This window comes from Melanotaenia boesemani, chromosome 10 (genome assembly GCF_017639745.1).
Source record: "Melanotaenia boesemani isolate fMelBoe1 chromosome 10, fMelBoe1.pri, whole genome shotgun sequence".
In the NCBI taxonomy this organism is placed as follows: Eukaryota; Metazoa; Chordata; class Actinopteri; order Atheriniformes; family Melanotaeniidae; genus Melanotaenia; species Melanotaenia boesemani.
Window position 1 is genome coordinate 32,874,920 of NC_055691.1, and position 19,889 is coordinate 32,894,808.

At 39.1% G+C, this 19,889-nt stretch overlaps 2 protein-coding genes across 2 annotated transcripts; one reads left to right on the top strand and one right to left on the bottom strand.

Annotated features, from left to right (window-relative positions):
* Positions 1-1,223: 1,223 nt before the first annotated feature.
* Positions 1,224-13,682, bottom strand: tmem86a (transmembrane protein 86A). The gene is made up of 3 exons (XM_041997590.1): positions 13,548-13,682; positions 8,448-8,712; positions 1,224-6,703 (listed from the first exon to the last, which is right to left on the bottom strand). Exons 1-3 carry the CDS (start codon positions 13,566-13,568, stop codon positions 6,276-6,278), a joined length of 714 nt encoding a protein of 237 aa, XP_041853524.1. The 5' UTR covers positions 13,569-13,682; the 3' UTR covers positions 1,224-6,275.
* Positions 13,683-14,885: 1,203 nt separating this feature from the next.
* Positions 14,886-19,788, top strand: spty2d1 (SPT2 chromatin protein domain containing 1). The gene is made up of 6 exons (XM_041997588.1): positions 14,886-15,426; positions 15,807-15,921; positions 16,015-17,571; positions 18,696-18,852; positions 18,952-19,029; positions 19,200-19,788. The coding sequence occupies exons 1-6, from the start codon at positions 15,364-15,366 to the stop codon at positions 19,288-19,290; spliced, it is 2,061 nt and encodes a 686-aa protein (XP_041853522.1). The 5' UTR covers positions 14,886-15,363; the 3' UTR covers positions 19,291-19,788.
* The last annotated feature ends 101 nt before the right edge of the window (positions 19,789-19,889 follow it).

Below are 19,889 nucleotides of genomic sequence, written 5' to 3' on the forward strand. Positions count from 1 at the left end.
ATTTTGCCTGCTGATGCTTCAAAAAACCTTGCTCTACACCCATTTTCACTTCTTCTTGTGAATGGTTTCCATTTAATTCAGTTTCAGTAAAGGATACACAAGCTCAGCTGGATTGAGGTCAGGTGATCAATTTGGCACATCAAGTGTAAAACCAATAAGAAAGTCATGGGTTGCTTAAATGTTCAGGATAGCTGTTTGGCTACAGCAAGGAATGCAAAGATACAACATCCAATAATTAAATATAGATTTTAGTTGATTTTATTAACTAAAACACTGTGACATTTTTCTTAAATCCAGTCAGTAAGAAACAGAATAATTTTGTTTTTTTTTTTGCTGTCTGGCTGGAGTTGGTGGTGGTTTACGTTAAAGATGCCTGACAGCCTCTTTAAAAGATGCTGCCTCAAAGCAGCCTGCTGCCTCTTTAGACCAAGTGTGGTCTGGTAAGGAGTTGCCAAATAGACACAGGCAACAATCACTCTTCATCCGGACGTTACTGTTCTTGACTACCACAACTTCATTTCTAAAGACCCACCAGGGGACTGGCAACGTCCAGTTGCCAAGTTCAAATCAATTAATCACCAACAGGCGTCACCAGTACCTTCCGCCGCTTCACCGCTCAGCAAAAGCACAAAAAAGTGGAAGTAGTTTGGAGTGAAACACTGAATAATCAATCAAGGTATTCAGCAGAAACCACAGGCATATGTTCTTTGGGACTAAATTCCTACATGTTGCAGAACATTTTCCATGACAATATAGGATATGATACAGTATTTTAATTACTGTGATGTGGACCTTTTAAAGGCTCCACCAGTGTGACTTTGAATAGAGCAGTACTGTGTAGAAATTACATAACTTCAAGGCTTTAGAAACCAAAGAGAATCTTTTTATCGCAAGACTTTTCCTGAACATGAAAAAGCTGCATTTGAAGGGCAAAATAGTAAAAAAAAGAGAGAGGGAAAGAAGCAGAAGAAAGAGAGACATAAGGGTTAAAAGCTGTTGAAAGCCAATTTTCCACCTCAGCGAGACAATAGAGCGCAGCGGTTACTAGAACAGAGGTCTGTGTTGTCCTCCAGCGCTTTCTGTTGTAATGGCACTGTAGCTGCTGAAGACCAGCAGCTTCTTTTTGAAACACAAAACACCAAAGAGTTATAAATATCAGCTGACATTTTAAATGCTGTGCCTTTGGTTCGAGGGAACAAGAAAGACCAGACGACATTATGCTGAAGTTGCATTGTAACTGCATTTATTTCTCTGATAGATATTCACATTCATAGCAGTTTCACTACAGCAAATATACTATGTCATCTCTACAGTCATGAAAGAAATAAACCACAAAGAGAAAATCAAAACAAGGTAAAGCGTATTATAAAATTTAAAAAAAAGAGGACATTCTCATAAAAGCAAGTTAAATGATGCATTTCCATGGGCCTTTGACAACAAGAATCAAGTTATTTGTGGGAAATAATGTTGGCATTTCCCATGATTTAAGGATAAAGTAATATTTTGAGTTTTCCTTTTTAGGAAATGAAAGGATAACACTGTAATTAAGATTAATACAGAAAGATTAACACTTCAAAAGAAATGAATCCCTTTTTAAGAAAAATTCTGATTTTCTCACATGATTTGTCACTTTAAAAACAGCATCATTTGTTTTCTCCTAAAGAAAAAAAAGGGAAAGATATAGCATATACTTCAGAGGATACAGTAAATAACAATCTTTTGTTTTAAGCAGTTATAAAGAGACACTGACTGGCCTTACCCTGGGAACAGAAAAGTGCTTCACACAGTAGGTTGAGATTAAATACAGAGAGAAGATGATAAATTTACATACTTCCCTTAAGCTCATACTGATGCTAGAGGGCCATCAACTATAATACTACTGTAATAAAACACCAGGGTGTATGGTGGTAAAATGTTGACAATGAGAGGTTTTTTTCAACCTATATGCAAGAGTAAAGACATACAAACTTAACAGCTTTATGTTTTGAATGTCACCTGCTGATCATCATGAGCATAGCACGCTAACAGCAAGGGTTTCAAATCAATGATCACAAGAAAAAAAACACACACACACCTAAAAGATATAGAGAGAAAAAAATCAAAAGAAAGTGCCAAGTTATTTAGAGGACCAAGTGAAACCACAGACCCTCTCTGATATAACAGCTACTGGTTCCAGCTAGTTTCATGCTGCGGGGGCCGAACCATACCGGCCTCCCAGAGCTCCCCAAGGTCCCTTTTGTCTGCTTGCACAAAGCTAAGGACAACGGGGCTGTTGACAGGCTGAGGTAAAGTGATGCGCCTGCTGGTCTACCATCTGTGGGGGAACGGGATGGTAGCTAACCTGCTGAATGGAAAGTGAGTCTTCCCCCTGTGTGTCATATTTCACCTGCTAACCTAATTCCATCCACAATATTGTTCAACAACTTCCTTCTCAAGAAAAAGAAAGGCTAAAGAAGGTAGTGTTAGGTGAATGAGTCTATTTTGCTTTAAGCTTTGGTCACAAGTGCTCTGATTAAATAAAAGAAGAAATTTGGATCAATAATACAAAGTTAATGTAAAATATTTTCTCTTTGTAGGCATACATGACCACCCCAACACTTAACAGGCTTTCTTCCTTTAAAGGTAGCCACTCCTCAATCACCTATATACTTTTTCTGCGTGTGGGTTGACCAAAAGAACACCTAAAAAATACTTCTAAGTAAAACATGTCTCCCATGTGGAACCATTGGAACAAAGGGAAGAAAAGTCAGGAGGCTTTTTCTGGCACAGTACAAAGAAAAAGGTGCTTACATAAATTCCCCACCAAGTCAGGATGAGTAAGACTGCTTGATTTAATATCGCCATCCCCTCAAGGTTTTACTTGAAGCTGCATACAAGAGTCAGTTGTGTTATCCATCTTCTTTATCTCTACTCCACTAAACCCTGGTTTAAGTCAGAGTGAGCAGGCAAGTGCATTGTTCTACAGCACACCTCTGTGGACGGCTTTCAACACACAAAGGTGTATACTTGTGGAGGGTATACCGAGCGCTGCTTTAGGGTGGATGAGACGAGAAGAGGGGAGAGAACTGAAAAATGCTGGGAGGATAAATTAAACCATAGAACAGAGAACAAGTGGTTATGCAGACAGTGATGAAACTCTTCCGACTGACAAAGCAGAAATATTGTGCTGACAAGTGCACAGACAGGGCAAAAGGAGACTGAGATCTGGTAAAGCAGTGGTCAAGAACAGCCACATGGGCTGAGTGTCTTTCTTGGTCAAAGCAAAGTAGTGCTGATGTTTAAAAAAAAAAACTCGTGTCAACACCATGGTCCGCCTGCAGATCTGTCATGGTGACTGACATGACACACACATTTTGATGTATGTGTATACTTGTGTTTCTTAATGTTACTGACAGCTCTGTGGGTCACTAACTAACCCAGAAGATGGAGAAAACTTTTTCATGACTGTTTATTGCCTAAACAGCATGCATATGGGTCATTCTGTGCCAACTTTCCAAACCCTCCCTGTTCATTATAAGTAAATACTCCTGAAAGAAGTCATATATAACTAGTTATTCCACTGGACTTCATAAAATCCAAAAGCTCTATTCTATAAATGACTTCAATTCGTTCTAAGCCTCACTGATTACTTATTTATTGCTGCACTGGCTTGAAATGTTTGTAAAAAAATGCAAAAAAAAACCCTGAAAACAATTTGTAGAATGTGTTGAATGTTTTACAGTAATTACATAAAAGAAAATAAATTATTTTATGTATTTAGATTTTCACAATTAAATGTGATTCTGTATAGTCAAATTATAGCTCAATAATCTCTAAGTACTCAATTCCTGATCCAGTCAGACAAATAATCAGTGGGGGCTTAGAAAGAAATTAATTATATGAATTAGCTCTAAAGTCAACAACAGCTTTTAGATTGGAGCGTTAGGATTTTACTAAATCTTGTGAACTTGATGCATGAAGTTTTTTTTTCTTTATTATTAGAAGGGTTGGTTGAGTTCATATGTAATAAGACATATATTATATGAGTGTCTCTGGATTAAAAAACATCTATTCCTTTGCTTTCTTTGATAGTAATTAATACTTTTAACTCCAAAATTAGTATCCACATTAAATCTGATTTTCTTTCTTTAATATAAATTGTTAGCATTAATAAATACAATATAACCCCACCGACATACATATTAAGATGAAGCATTTCCACCAGTGGTAAAGTGGAAATGGTAAAGTCAAGAATCCCACCAAACAGATCTGCCCAAGCAAAACTAACTTTAACTGACAATTTGTGCGACTTACATAACAAAGTTCTACAGAGGACATGGGTATGAGGAGAGGTTTAAGAGGCTTGTGAGAATGCATTGAAATATTCAATTCTAAACTGTGTTGGTTCACAGCATTTCTGGCCTTGAACTGGCTCTAATTTGTCACAAACACACACAGATGTTAACGTTTAAGACAAATGCAATGCACACGTTCGCAAACATGCATCAATGCAGACGGCTGAAAAAGAGTTGTGTGTTCAGTAAGACGGTTAGTTTTAAAATGAACCTTTGCAGACGGTGAAACAGATTAAAAGTAAGAAGGAAAGGGAAATATCTGAGAGATGAAAGATGAAAGTATCAGAATAGCTGCAGTGGATTTTGCAGGATTAAAGCTGATGAAGTGTCCAGTGAGAGGGAATTATTGAGAATAATGGGATAACTGTTTCCTCACATGATGGGCCACTTCTTTTGTCTTCCTTTTTTCCCCCTTCTAGCCAGGCTCCTTTTTTGTTGAAATGTGTATAACTGTGGATGCTTGTGTCCTTATGAGAGTGAACATCTACTGAGGCAAAGGCAGACACACATACAGCTGATCGTCCAGTAACATAGCTCTGAGTCAGCTGATCTATCCCAGCAATAAGATCCCTGTGAACTTTTCCTAATAACTAAACCAGCAGGAGCTGTAGGTGTCAAGTATGTGTGCACATTGACATTTGCACCCACGTTCCTAAGAAAACTGCTGGCAGGCGGAGCAAACTCCTGGCAGACTTCATACCAAAATGAGATGCAGGTACAGAGAACAGCATGCTATAGCACAGGGCTACTCAATTCAGTCCTACAAGGATCTCAGTCGCAGAGGTTCTTGAGTCTGTTGTGTTGGAGCAGGGCCACAGTGAAAACCTGCAGGACTGTGGCCCTCGTACGACCGAACTGAGTAGCCCTGCTCTAGTGTGTGCAGTAGTCTGCTGCTGCGGTGTCCTGTGATCTCTGTTCGATATTTACAGTACATCAATAAGATCTCAAAAGGAAAGATCAGGCTTGCAAAGATAACTTCTATGCCTCCTAATATTAGCATTCAATCAGTAAAAATACAAATCTCACAGCTTTTAAAGTCACACAACTCTCACTCTTTGCCTTTTTATCACTTAGGTTTTGTCTCTGTCGTACTTTTTCTACATCTTCTGTACACCTTGTTATTTAGGAAAATCTTAATTGGAAAAAAATCAATTCATCAAGAGCAAATGAGTGGGAATGTAAGTAGAAAAGTGAACAAAGGCAGTGTGGTTCTTGCAAGTGAAATAGAAGAGACTTCAGAAAATAAGAAGTGTAGATATGCTCATTTAAGAATAGCACCCTTAATGCAGGGGAACACGGCAACAGAGAAGAAAAAACATGGCCTAGGTGGTTTTAAAAAATCCCTTTTGAACAAGGTTGCTGGCAACAAAACAGAAACAAACAAAAAGACAAATATGAATCATTTAAGTGGGTTTTTGGACCACTCAAAGTGGAGATCTGTGCTGGGAGTCGTGACTGTGTTAAGGGAGTACGTGGAAAGCGAGGTAAGAGTGTTATCAATACACACACACACACACACACACACTGCTTTCCCACAGACACTCCTTGAAGGTTTCCAGTGACATGCTCCCCTTAAATCAAAGTGGTTAAAAGTAAAGCAATAATCTATATAGAAGGTTAATGTTTCTACGCTTGTCTCCATAGTAACGAAGAGAGAAAGCGTTTCTAGGTTTTGAGGAGTCAGGTACGACTGCTGTCAGGAAGCTGACAATAATACTACAGCATCTTCATGAGAAGATACATGTGAGACTACCATACTAGTGGGACAGTAGAGTGATAGTCATGCTGTGGATCAGTCGTCATAGTAACAATGGTGTGTGAGGGCCACACAGAGATGAAGACTGAGGGTTGGGGATCGGATGGTGACATCTTTCCATGATCACTCAGGGCCGAAGTTGGAGCCACCTCCACAGCCTCGTGCGCTTTGGAGACAGGTTTACCTCATATTCTCTTCCTGGACACCTCCACGTCTTGGCACTCAACAGCCGACAGCGCTATGAGCATCTGGGCGGCGTAGTAGGTTGCCATGATGATGGCTCGCGAATGGGGCACAGGGAAGCAGAACTTGTTGACAGCAATGGTGAGGTCAGAGACTATGAAGAGCACAGAGCCCAGGCAGGCAGACAGCTTGGTCCAGGTCCACAGATCGTTGGCAAGCTGCAAGCCTGCGATGGCCCTCCATCCCATGAAGCCAATCAGAGCGATGTAAACAGCCACCAGGTAGGTGAAGGGGCCAGACAGGTAAGGGTAGAGCATGATGTAGCTCAGGGCAGACGCAGCAGCGATCACCAGGCCAGCACGAACATTTAGGGGCTTCATCCCAAAGGCAGATGAATAAAGGATGTGGGTGATGGCAAACATCAGGAGGCCTGTTAAACATTATAAGTGTGATTTAAATGTCAATGCAATACCAAGAAGTAGTGTATCTAAAGAGGCATGCAAAAGTCAAATTTTTTTTAAAGGCATGAAGTTAGAGAGGAATAATTATATTATATTATTATGGTTATCATTAATGGTCAGTACTTAGAAATACCCTCTTTGCCAAACATAAAAGCTTGTAAACATTTTTTGTAGCCCACATGCATGTTTCTGATCTTCTTTGGAGGATTTTCAACAATTTGTCCAGCAAAAAGCTTCTAGAGATCAACAGTCTACACAGATTTTTAATGAAGTTCTAGTTAGGAGGGTATTGAAGACATGGCAACTGATTGCTTTGTTTGAAGCATGTGTAAGATGTGTGTTGTGGTAGAAGCTGTCCTCTTTTCACCCACAGACGGTGTCATGTTTGCTTATAGAGTTTGCTGGTTTTTGAAGTGTCCCCAATTTCTGCAACAAGCCCAAATCATGATTGATCCACTACTGTGTTTAACAGTGGGAGTTAAAGGACCCATTTATCTCCAAGCATATTGTCAGGACAGTTTATTCACAAGCATTTGTGGGCATTTTATAATCCATGGAGCAGGGTGTGTTGCTCCTTTTGGGTTTCTTGACTTTACAAACTCCAGCTGGCTACTTGGCTCTAACCATATCTTCTTGTTTTAGCTCCTCCTGTTTTATTTGCCTTCCTTTGTTAGAGCCAGCCCATTTCAATTTAATCAGTTAACAGGACTCACTTCCAAAGATGCATCAGGCTTATCAGGCACATGTCTGACACTGGGTTTTGTGGTGAAGATAAAAGAAAGGTCCCTTGAAGGTGATATTTGTGCAGGTGTGGATTCAGAGTGGTGCACCAAAGCTCCACAGTCTTTTAAATCTTTCAGGGGTCCTCTCCAGTCAGGCAAGGTTTTGATTTGCCATTTAGCTATCCTGTGAACAACTGATTCACAAGACCTCAGACTGACCTGCATCATTCCTGTTACCACCACTTTTTTTTTTATCACATAACAAAATAAAGAAACCTGAAGCCGCTAAGCTGTTTTGCAGACAACATTTATCTATTTTTTTTTTTTAATGTTAAAAAGAATTTTTAATCTTTGACTTCATGCCTTTTGGAAAAGTTACCTTCTGGTCATTTAAGTAACAGTAACAGAAATGTTGACCAGGAGAGTTAGTTAAACGTTAGTTTATTTATAGTAAAATAAAGCCTCTGGGAGAAATCATAAATTAAAGTTTTAATCAAAACATCCAATAAAGTTCACTGCAGCTGATCATATTCACAAAAAATTAAGTCATAACTAAGTTCATAACATTTTTCCTCTGATATTTGTAGTATTTGGTCAGTATTTCTGTTGGTTCTGTGATCTCAGTCATATCAAACATTTGCATAACAAGATGAAATGCACAGCTCCTTCGAAGGTCATAACTGATTCTAACAGACAGTTTGGGAAACAGATCTAGTCCTTGTTCTCCATTTTCTTTTCCATTTCTTCTTTATTTATTTATATATTTTTTATATAGCAGATTAATTTGAAACCTCATCATTCACCTTTTCTGCTTTTTCTTTTGACTTATGACTGCGTGGATACAAGAATTCTAAATATCCTAAAGCAATGATGATCAAAAACATATAAATAAAGCCAAGATATGAGTAATCTAGAGTTCTTCTTAGGACAAAAATGACATATCCTGTTCTTAAGAAGTCACAAGGAGGATCAGTATAAAGTTTTTCCTCACCGTGGACAAAGTAACCCTGCTCCTGCCAGATGAGAAAAGCATCACCCAGAGCTGAAAAGATGAGACCGGCCAAGATCTTACGGGCACTGGCACGAGCACCAAGGAAGCTGAAGCCGTGAGCCAGTAAAAAGACCCACAGGCAGAAGATGGGCAGGCATTTGATTAGAGCGCTGAACCAGGACGGGCTGGAGGTGGGCAGCCACAGGACGAAGTATACACAGGTTGCCTTGAAGAATGGCACCAGTTTAGGACCCTCACTCTTAACCTGGAAGTAGATTTGACACGCGAGTTAGTGGTTAAGTCATCACCAGCTGTGCTTACATTATGTCAGTTTGTTCTGTGACTCAGAAGTCTGATGCTATTGTTCATCTGTCTTAAGTCAGGTACAATACCAGTCAAATGTTTGGACACATTTTCCCATTAGATTTAATGTATATGATTCCTGGAGATGAATCAGTGTGTTAAAACCGTCAGCTCTTAGGGTGCGAGAGCTTCAGAATTTTTAAAGAATTGGTAACAAATTGTTGAGTTACTGAATGACAGAAACAACCTTCAGGCTTGATTTGTGGATTTATTAATGCGTCACAACCAGACATGCACGTCTTGTGACTGAAACAGGATTTCATAAAGGCAGTTAAGCTTTGCTTGTAACATTTTCTCCTTTCTTTTTTGACACACTTTTCTTGATATTTTTTTTTATGTTTTTTTTTTCACTTCCTCCTAAAGTTAATGTGAAGCTTATTCAGGCTAAAGTTTAAATTTCCTACTGTGATATCAAACATATCTCTTTCCCTCCAAACAGGCAGAAAGGCCAAGAGGGGTCACAAAAACACTCAGCAAAGGTTCTGGGATCATTCTCAAGCCAGAAGGTTTTCGGAAAGAAGAGTCCATTTTCACAAGAGCTGAGATCACTGGAGGAGAGGTGAGGAGGATACAAGTGAGACAGAACAAAGACGGGAAGAGGGAGTAAAAGTGAAACTGAAGATGAATGAAAAGACTGGTCAGCAGATGTTGATTTGATCTCCCAGATCTCCAGTGACAATTTTGAATTCTTCCCCACACTCACACACACACACACACACGCACACACACACACACACACACACACACACACACACACACACAGACTGTGGTAAGTAAAATAAATTGCAGAGTTTACCACAAAGTAAATGAGTGGGGTGCAGAAAAAGAAGCGTGAGGAAGCAGAGAGAAGTTTCAGGCATGAAAGACAATGTGCAAGATGGATATACCAACATTCAGATGACAGCTGGATCTAAGAGTGGAAGAGCAGGAGAGGACAGACGGTGACAGAGATGAGGGGTTACTCTAGGTCATGCTGTTCACCCTCCTGGTGGAAAGGCAAGCTCTCGGTTGCACAACTGCTCAATGAAAAAAAAAAAAAAAAAAAAAGCGTACCAAATTACAGTACAGGATGAAATACAGTATTTAAGCGACCTCATTCCTGCCCTACTTTACCTTATATTACAGCCAGCAGGAAAACAACAACAACCCAAAGAGAGAAAGAGAAAAAAGTGAAAGAACTGTTGCTTTATAGTTGGCTATTATTATTAGCATGATGCTGATCACATTTCCCCCAAAGATTCCAGCTAATGCACATCTAAGCGTCTCTCTGGAAAAGTCCATTTAAAAATCACTATCTACTCAGCCTTCTGCAGCCAAGACTAGTGAACACATTTCATTTCCAGCTGAACTACTCTGACTCCAGCTTCTCCATATGATTAAGCTCTGACTGTAAAGCACACAAAGCTCCAAATGATTTTGGATTGGCTGCAGCGGATACGCCCTGGACTTCACTCAGAATATCTTCTAATGTTGGTTTGACAGATGTTCAGAGTTAAACAATTAGACTTTCACTTTTTAATATTGCTCTAAAACTAGAAAATATCATTCTCAAATATATTCCCAGTTTAGTTGGTGAACATTTTCAACAGTTTTGATAACATTTGTTTTTCCAGTCTATTCATAAAATCCTAAAATATGTAGAAAGATAACTAAAATTCCAAGTATGCTATAACTTGAATGGAGAAACTAATCTAAAAAATTCTGCTTACATTTCTATTAACAATGCTATCAGACTTTTGGATAGTATGAGATGGATTTTTCACTGAGGTATGTATATAATAGGAACTAATATCATCTTATTCTCTCCATTATGCACATACAGTGGATGGGAGTATGTGGCAAGCATATCTATCATGTTATGGCCACATTGGTACCAAGGAGAGGAGACAACACTGGCAGCACTCTCAGACTTCCCAAATTCACAGCTATGTTTATCAAGTCCCTAACAGCTCCTCAAGCAAAGGGCATGGCATATTTACCAAACACTGAAGGGATTCAAGCATGGCTCCAACTATCATCACTGCACAGCTATGGTCTGTCTATCATTTGATAGTGTTCAATGAAAATGTTTGGACTGATAGATGGATTAGTTTGGCTTCTTTTTGACAAAAAAGAGCCACATTTAAATGGTTGGTGGTTTGAGGAGTGAATACAGAAGCGGGAAGGAACATGGGAGGAAGTAACTTCCCATAACCTTTACTCTTATTCAGGCTACTGTATGTTTGGACCATTGATCTTCAGATTTACTTTGCATTGTTGGTTTTGTAATCTCATGATCTTGGCTCAATTATAAGGGGCTTTAGGTAGGAGGGAGATCAAACTTAAACAGAGCACGAGAAACACTTTCGATATTAAGTATTCTTATAAGTAGCTGCCTTTAAGACTTGCATTTTAATTATAAGGTCTGCACCACAGTACCCTGCATTGGAAAAAGCAGGTATTGATAATGGATTGATTCATTCTCCTGCTCAGAGTTTGGCGTTTGTTACACAGCAGGGAAAAGTCTCATTTGTGTCCTACTCTATTCCCATGTACTGAGGCATCTGTTTGTCTGCAGGGACATTAGTGATGGCTGTTCGTCTTACGTGATGGTCAGTTTTCACCTGGGTGAAAAGGTGACATGCTGTGTCATCTGAGAGGGGAAAAAATTATTTCATAGGTCAAATTATCAATCAAAGCTGTTTTTTTATGTGTGCTTCATTACATACAGGTGACTTGTTGTAAACACCTGCCTTTTTCCCTGTTAAACAATAACACAGTTAATTATTGAGTGTATAGCCAGCAAGCAATAAGATAAATTGCAAGCAGGAACAACAAAAGGGAATAATTTTTAACAGAAAATCAATGCAGTTTACAAGCAGTTTATAAGCTGTCAGCAACTTCATTAAGGCAAGACTCAGCCCGCTACAGTTTAGAAAGAAACAGGCAGCTGCTAACGGCAAACATATACCAGCTGCACTGAATAACATCCAGTCAGGACGACACCTATTCAACCGCTCGGGCTCACATAGAACTAGCTGTGTGTTTGAAACATGATACACGGAAATATTTAAAGACCTTTAGATTCCTGTGTGCTCAGCTTTGTTGAGAGAAACAGTAACACAAGCATCACACAACACTTGATTTTTTCCATTCATCTTACAGCTGCTTTAAACCAAGGATGACCTGAGGTCATTTGCAGACAGGCAGTGCAATGTTGCACATTTGTACAGCATTTCTTTCCATTTAAAGAAAACCAAGAGGAACACTTAACTAAATAGAAAATATTTTATAATAAGGGACACTAGTGTGAATTTGTAGTTATGAACTAAACCAAAAAAAGAAAATTCAACATATAGTAACTACAGTATAGTTCTACTTTGAGACTGTATATTCTCAATGCATGATTCTACATTATCTGCAAAGTTTTCCTCTTTGCAGATATGAGCAAAACAGCTGCACACCAGATGGTATCCAGTCTGGCTGTCGTCATCAAATCCTAGTTTAGATTAAGAAATATAAGCATGGCCCTACATTTAGAAGCTTATATATATGTATATATATATATATATATATATATATATACACCAAAACTGACTTTAAACAGCTTTTATTTCAGTCATAACATTTTTCATCTTAAATTTACCTCTGAAAAGAGATCTGTTGCAAAAGCACACACACAACCTGCTAATATCTATTCTGAATCATCACAGTAAGTGGGATACTTTTGGAATGACCACAAAGCAAAAGTTATTGCATGGTTGCTTTTTATTTCTGACACTGGAGGGAAATAAAGTGTTTTTATAGCAGGCAATATCGCTACATCCATTTTCACTGCAGCCCTGGGATCCTGGTTTAATATTAGTCAGGCAAAGCCAAGACCTGTACAGCATCTTTATCACTTAGGAAACTGGTCTGTATGTCAAGCATTCCTTCACACAGGCTGCTCTCAAAGACATCAGTTTACTACAGGCAAAGTTACACTGCACCGTTCTTCAAGGCCCCTGCAAATGGGATAACATTTCATACAGGCTCTTTTAAAGAAAGGAGATGCTAGTGTCGGTTCAATTATTCATGGAAGCAGTTTTGTCAGAAAGATGAAATTCCTTCTTAGATTGATTATGGAGCTAATGGCCAAGCCAAGCAATAGTCTAAGCTCAGCTATAGCAAAGGTGATGAAAGCCAGAGTGGAGCACAGCTGGGCGCATGCGTTACCAGAGGGTTCAGGAAAAGGGGGAGAAAAAAGACAAAAAAGGTTGTCACATGATACACTTTCTTGTTGTATGAGGCTGCATTCTGAAATCTGTAGATACGTATATCTGTACGTGAAGAACAGAAGGAAAGAAGAAAGTAAGGAGTCGCTGTCAAAATGACGAGGAAACAATTACTCGGAATTTACGCCATAAAAGTTCCTATAATGTGTCTTCAGCTTAAATAGATGCAAACTATAAAATATATAAGTATTAAGACAACATTGCAGATGCTCTCTTACACCTATTTCAGCATTTTTACTGTAGCTACATTCTTCTTTTGTCAGCAATTAAATAATCTCGAAAGGGGCATACACTGTATGACAAGCTTTTTAACGATCATTAAGGCTGAATTGGTTCCTCGAGGCAGTCGACAGTAAACATGTATTTGCATACACATTAAAGATGATATCCTCGGAAGTGTCGAAACATGTAACTAGCTAAACTAGCGCTATTGTTTTGAATTATTCCAGTTTGTTTCAAAAGCCGGTTTGAAGCGGATACTTACCACTGTTACTGGAGAAACCATTTCTCCTTTGGTGCTGACCGTGTCGGTGTAAAAAAAAAAGATACGTAAATTCGTGCGGATCCTCTTGTTTGTGTTTAACTGACAGAGGGATCCCGATTGTTTTTGTCCTCGGTCAGGTAGGCGGCCCAATGTCCGGTAGGCGGTGACAAATGAAGCGTACGTAGACAGGCCTTCACATTTAACCAATAGAAATAGAGAATCGACATTATAAGGCGGGACTAATTGTTAGGGACGCCCTGATAGGAGGAGTCAGTTAGCTGTTTATATATTGAAGCAGATGGCCTTTATTTACATTTTTCTGAAACGGAGATTTTTGGTGTAAAGAATCGAGCTTATTGTTTTTGGCGCAAGACAATCCAATCATGATGGGTTAGATCGGATCATTGGTTAGATTTTAGGTATGACTCCGAAAAGCTGCTAAGATGTGGCTTTGATTAAAATCGGCCGCAAGTGAGCTGTTTGGGGATTTCCCATCCTATAGAGGTTTTCTCCCCCCTCCTTTCTTCAATACTCTCTTGACTGATGCTGTAAGCCTGCGTTTAAAATCTTTCTGAATATGGTCTGGTAATAATATTCACATCACAAGTATATAGTGCACAATGTGAATTTTTTGCAGGCTAATTTAATTCTTATATTCTAATCTTATACTTGAGCAAACATATCAATGCAATCCTGTATATATATATATATATATATATATATATATATATATATATATATATATATATATATATATATATATATATATATATATACATAACTTTGTGCAAGAGTATCTAGAGGTAAACGGTAAATGGTTTGGAAGGAACATAAAAATGTAAATATATAAAGTTGAAGTAAATGAGAATTCTGTCAAAGAACAGCGTTCTTAAGTTCTAGTTTGGTGGTGTAGACCAACAATATTTAATTATTTGCCATTTGGCTTGTTGTGTCCTGTTGCTAAAGGAAAAGCACTACACATAAGGAAAAAGTTTTGGGTAGTGACAAATTACATTTCTAGAGTATTCTACATAATCTAAAAGTAGCGACATCGTGTGGTGTAAAATTGACAAATTGTATTGCGTAAGTAAACCATGTGGCAACGTGTCACACGCAAAACAAGGAAGTGTTTGAAAATGGAATGGGCTCAATTTCCCACTTTTGCTGGACGTTTTATTAAAAGAAGTTAAAATTTAGTTCCACGTATATTAATGTTCTTATTAAAATTCTACACGCCCACTGTAGCCGTTATGCACTTTTCTGTCTGTCAAAATTGCATTTATTATATGACATCTAATGACAAAGATAGATCACCCCCCCTCTCTCCTCCCATCCCCTCGAACAAGCGTGCGCGAAAACGGAAGTACGTATATGTGATGTATCTCACTTCCCCACATTCCTCTTTGGACCGTTAATTTTTCGTTCTTTTTAAAGTGCTTCTCTTTAGCAACACCCGGCGTTAATAATGCCTGATTATTATGGTATTTTCTTAAAGTATCATTGAATCATACACGTGTTTTGATGGTTCTAGCCTTGGTTTCATTTGTTATTAATGAAAAAGGCAAGTTCTGCTTGTCTCAGTAAGCTGACGTTAACAGTTGTTAACGCAGGGTTAGCTAACTCTGCTAGCGTATGCTATCTTAAAGTAACGAAGAAAACTGGCATTAGATGTTAAGTGTACAGTTTTTTCCTCGTGGACTTAATTTAATAGAGAGCATTTTAAGTTGTCAAGCTAAGTGGATTTTGATTACGCTCGGAAGCTAAACGGTAATCTCGGTTTAGCTTGGTTCGCTTCAAATAGACAACTGCTGCCATAATGATGGACTTTGACAATATCCTGGATATTGCCTCGCAAAACCAGGGTCTCAGCAATGTACAGGTGAGTTAAAGACAAACTTGTACTCGTATTATTCAAGCTAATCTGTCAAATGAGAATTTGTCGGCAACCATGTCACCCCTCCAATGAAGACAATCTGTCAGTAAGGTGCCTGATAATGTAGCTAGCTGCTAAACTTATATCCTGACGATCCTGACCCAGCAAGCTTGGGTGTGAAGACGTTTACATATGTGTCCGATGTAATAGGCCCTCTGAATAATATTGAGATTAACAAGCCTGATAGATTAGACTGTTTAACTTATTATAAAGCCAAATGACTGTGCACCTGCTCCATAATCAGCAGGTAAACTTGAATGTATGTGTGTGTGTGTGTGTGTGCCTGCGTGCGTTTTTTTCCTTTTGTTTGTTTTTTCTTTGCGCAGAAGAGGTACAGTTTACAAGCTGGACCACCCAAAAAGGACCCAAAGTCTAAAGGTGTAAATCCTAGTGCTATCCAGGCACTTCTGAAGAAGCAGTACATGGATAACACAAAGAAGGGTATTGATGAAGTTTTGTACAGGTTTATGTAATTGAAACACACACTTGTCATTATGTAAGTGGTTTAATGTGTATCTTTTTATTTCTTTTTAGAAATACAAAAGAAGAAAGAAAAGGATGCGCTTTTAGCTAAGAGGGTTGAGTTAAAGTCGGACCGTAAAGCACGAGCCATGGCTTCAAGAACTAAGGACAATTTCAAAGGCTACAATGGCATCCCGGTGGTCGAGGTTCCTAAAAAGAGGGGCCAGAAATTAGATATGCAGCAAAGTAGTTCAAAGGATACTGAAAGATTTAATTATAATTCATATGACCCACTAGATGATGAAGATAATTATGAGTATGAGCAGACAGATTCAGAGCCAGAGGAGGAGCCAGAGCCTTCGAGACCAGGTAGAACCACAGGTACTAGTGGAAGCAATAGTAGTAGCAAATTACTTTCTAAAAAACACAGTGGGCCACCCAAATCTGCGCCATCTCCTCTGAACTTTGCTGACTTACTGAAGCTAGCAGAGAAGAAGCAGTTTGAGCCAGTTGAGCTAAAACCTAAGGTGGTGAAAAATGAAGAACGACTCCGCACAGCTGATGAGATCCGAGAACTGGAGATGGAGCGCAAGGCTAAGAGAACTGACAAAAATAGAGACTCCAAGACAACTAAAGAAAGAGACAGCAAGCCTCAGTCTAGCTCTAGTTTGGTTAGAAAAAGCGCACTCGAGAAGGAAAAAAAGCAGTGCAAACCACAAAAAAACTTTTTAGAGAATCCCAGTGGCTTAGGCAAAAAGTCGCTCTCAACACTAACTAGCGATAGAGGCCTTTCCTCTTCCAAGTCCTCTGTTAGTGATAGAGAAAGGGATAGAATAAGGGTAACTCACAGTAATAGAGAAATTTCCAATATGAGCTTGTCTAACACATCAGGTGCTGTCCTTAATAAATTCCATTCAAAAGCCACATCGTCTCAGGTTCCAGCCAAGCAAGGGGGCCCCAGGCCCTCATCTAGCCACAAATCCAGTGCCTCAAGTGACCTTAGCTTCAGAAAAGAAAGTTCATCATCACTTCAAAAAGGAACTTCAAGTAATCCAGGAAACAGACCTTCTACTACAGCTGCAACAAGCCAAAAGTCTCAACATCGGAACTCTCAACAAACCAGGCCCAGTCAGGGTAGCTCCTTCAAGCAAGGACCTACAGTTGGAAGTATGAAGTCTAGTAAGGGAGAATCATTAAGGCCTGGATTTAATTCTACTGGAAAATCAAGTGGGAATCCAGCGATGAGACCTTCTTCAGGTGGTCCTCCTAAAGCAGGAAACCAACCTCAGGGAAGGCCTCTAGGTGTGCCCCAGAAAAGACCTGTTAATATGCCACAGGTCAGGCCGGGGGGGAGTGGCCTACAGGGTCACCCTGGAGGTGGTGGATCCCGACCGTCAGGCGCTGGACCAGGTAGACCTTGTAGCGGTGGACCAGTACCCGGACGGCCAGCTGGCAACTTTGGCTCAGGGCCTGGCAGACCCAAATGCACTGTGGTATCAGAAACCATCTCATCCAAGAATGTTGGTGGGCCTAGACTGGGAGTCCCCCCTCGACCAGGCATGCAACAGAGACCAGGAATGGGGCCTAGACCGGGAATGCCACCCAGACCTATGATGAACAGACCACCAGGTAGGATCCAGAGACAGTATAGCCCCGTTTCCACCAGCAGGTGCTGATCGGGTCAGTATGCTCGTGTTTCTATACGTGTAAACTGGGAAGGGTACCCTAATATCTGACCCAACCCGTCCTACTTTGTTGGGACCCTTCTGTTGGGGTACCAGTCTAACCGATCTGACCCAAAAGGGTGGAGTTTGACACACTGCAATCAATCGATTAGTTGAGAAAAAAAATCACTTTCCGTGTGACCTGGCATAAAAAGCAGGAGTCGCTCCTTGTTTAGAGCAACATATTTTCTTTTTGGTTATTGAATCTCTGTTTAAAATGCCGTTATGAGGCACCGTCAAGAATAAAGAACACAAACTGTTTTAAGACTGCCATTTTCCTGCTTTTGATTCTGAGTTGTGTTTTGGTTATACTTTAAGCAAGGCGTTGCGATGGCGTCATGCTAGTATGTAGCTGAGCATCTATCGCTATCAGGCTGATACTCCGCCTCTTGAGTAAGGTTACGGGTTGGCTGTGGAAACGCAACAAGATTACAGTTTACAATCCATATCTGCACCCTAACCGTCCTGTTCCGCCCGCACACGTTGGTGGAAACGAGGTTTAAGATGACACTGCTAAGATTTGGATTTGTCAATAATGCGCCATGCATACAGATGCCAAAAGTATTAACACAAATAAAATGTTAACAGTAGTACTACTGAAATAATATGTAAAGAAAACAAATGCTTATTTCTATCTGTATATTCTCTTCTTTCTCCTAATAAGAGCAGCATTAAAGCATATTTCTGTCTTTACTGTCTGCTCAGTTAGTTTAATGATATTTTCAAGTTATTTTGCAAACTACCTGAAACAACAATCAGTATTACAAGAGCAAGCATTTGTTTGTCACACTGAATCAAATGTGTCAGCAACACTCTGACAGCCTTTGTCATTATTACTGGGTCACAGAGCAGCAGGCTTGTTTTCTTTTAACAAAGATGGATAAAACATTTCAATGTCATCAACCTTCTGGTGTGAAATGTACGTTTGCCAACTTGAATTTAGAACAGAAATCTGCAGTCGCATCATCATTCCACAATGTTAAAAAGGCTGGAAAAAGGAAGTATAACAATATAATTTATGTTTTCCAGGACCAATGTTACCACCCATCACATCTTCATACAAGAGAAAATATGAGGATGAGGAGGAGTACGATTCTGAAATGGAAGATTTTATTGACGAAGAAGGTGATGAGCAAGAGGAAATTTCCAGACACATTAAGGAAATCTTTGGTTATGACCGAAACAAGTAAGTGTTGCCCCCCAGTATATTCTGCTTTAAGAATCCATGAATTTTACTGATTTGTAAATCAAACTGTATGAAATAATTATTGATTGACTTACTCAGATACAAAGATGAAAGCGACTATGCACTTAAGTTCATGGAGAGCAGCTGGAAAGATCTGCAAAAAGAGGAGTCCAGGAGGTAATGAGATTATAATAAATATATTTTTAGAGCTGTCTTTTTATCTAAACCAGAATACTTTATTAATCTCAGAGGAAATTGTGTGCGCACATTCGCTCCATACCTAATAAAGAAAGGATAAGATAAGGTATTTATCTTTAAATCTGTATGTTTGTCTTTTGTTCTTTTAGCTTGAGATTGGCTGTACAGGAAGATCTGGAGGAAGAGCGAAGAGAGCAAGAGGATCTGAAAAGGCAATCCGCCAAGAGAAGAAAGCATTAACTAAAACTTCATTCCTGTTGCAAATAATATGGTTTGTGTAAGGTGAAAGATGGGATTCTGGGCCTGCCATGTTAATACATAAACCCAGTGACACTGCACACAATGTTGCTTTCCTGTGAGTTTTTACTGTGTTTGGACAGAGGGTGTAAAAAGCTAAATGAAAACAACTAAACCAATACAACTTATTCAGGCATTAGAAAATAGAAAGTTTTCATGTTTTTCCCTGTTATTTATTATCCACTTTGAATGCTGGGTTTACAGCAGTCCTGGTAAAGAGTAGAGCTGTGGTAATTGTAAATATGGAAGAGTGTAATGGTATAAAGTTTTTTTTTTTTTTCGAACACAGTCTCAAGTGGTAATTTGTTATTTTTAAACAGAAAATGCATGTTTTTCAAGCAAATGGATTGTATAGTTATAAATATGCAGAAAACCACTTGATATGTTGTTTACTTTTAAGATTATGACAAAATAATTTCATAAATGATTTTATTGAATTCATTGTTTTGTTTTATTTTTTTGGTATAATTTGTATGAGATAACCTTCAAGTTGAGGGAAACTTCAAGACGGTAGTCGCCAGAACCATATTTTTTCCCTTTCG

What these genes read in the sequence shown, in the direction of transcription:
- tmem86a (XM_041997590.1), bottom strand. Translation starts at nt 13,568, where the DNA reads ATGGTTTCTCCAGTAACAGTG. An exon ending in TGGTTTCTCCAGTAACAGTG is followed by an intron (nt 8,713 to 13,547) that starts GTAAGTATCCGC and finishes ATCTACTTCCAG; the next exon opens with GTTAAGAGTGAGGGTCCTAA. An exon ending in GCAGGGTTACTTTGTCCACG is followed by an intron (nt 6,704 to 8,447) that starts GTGAGGAAAAAC and finishes AATGTTTAACAG; the next exon opens with GCCTCCTGATGTTTGCCATC.
- spty2d1 (XM_041997588.1), top strand. Translation starts at nt 15,364, where the DNA reads ATGATGGACTTTGACAATATCCTGGATATTGCCTCGCAAAACCAGGGT. An exon ending in AGGGTCTCAGCAATGTACAG is followed by an intron (nt 15,427 to 15,806) that starts GTGAGTTAAAGA and finishes TTCTTTGCGCAG; the next exon opens with AAGAGGTACAGTTTACAAGC. An exon ending in CAAAAAGAGGAGTCCAGGAG is followed by an intron (nt 19,030 to 19,199) that starts GTAATGAGATTA and finishes TTGTTCTTTTAG; the next exon opens with CTTGAGATTGGCTGTACAGG.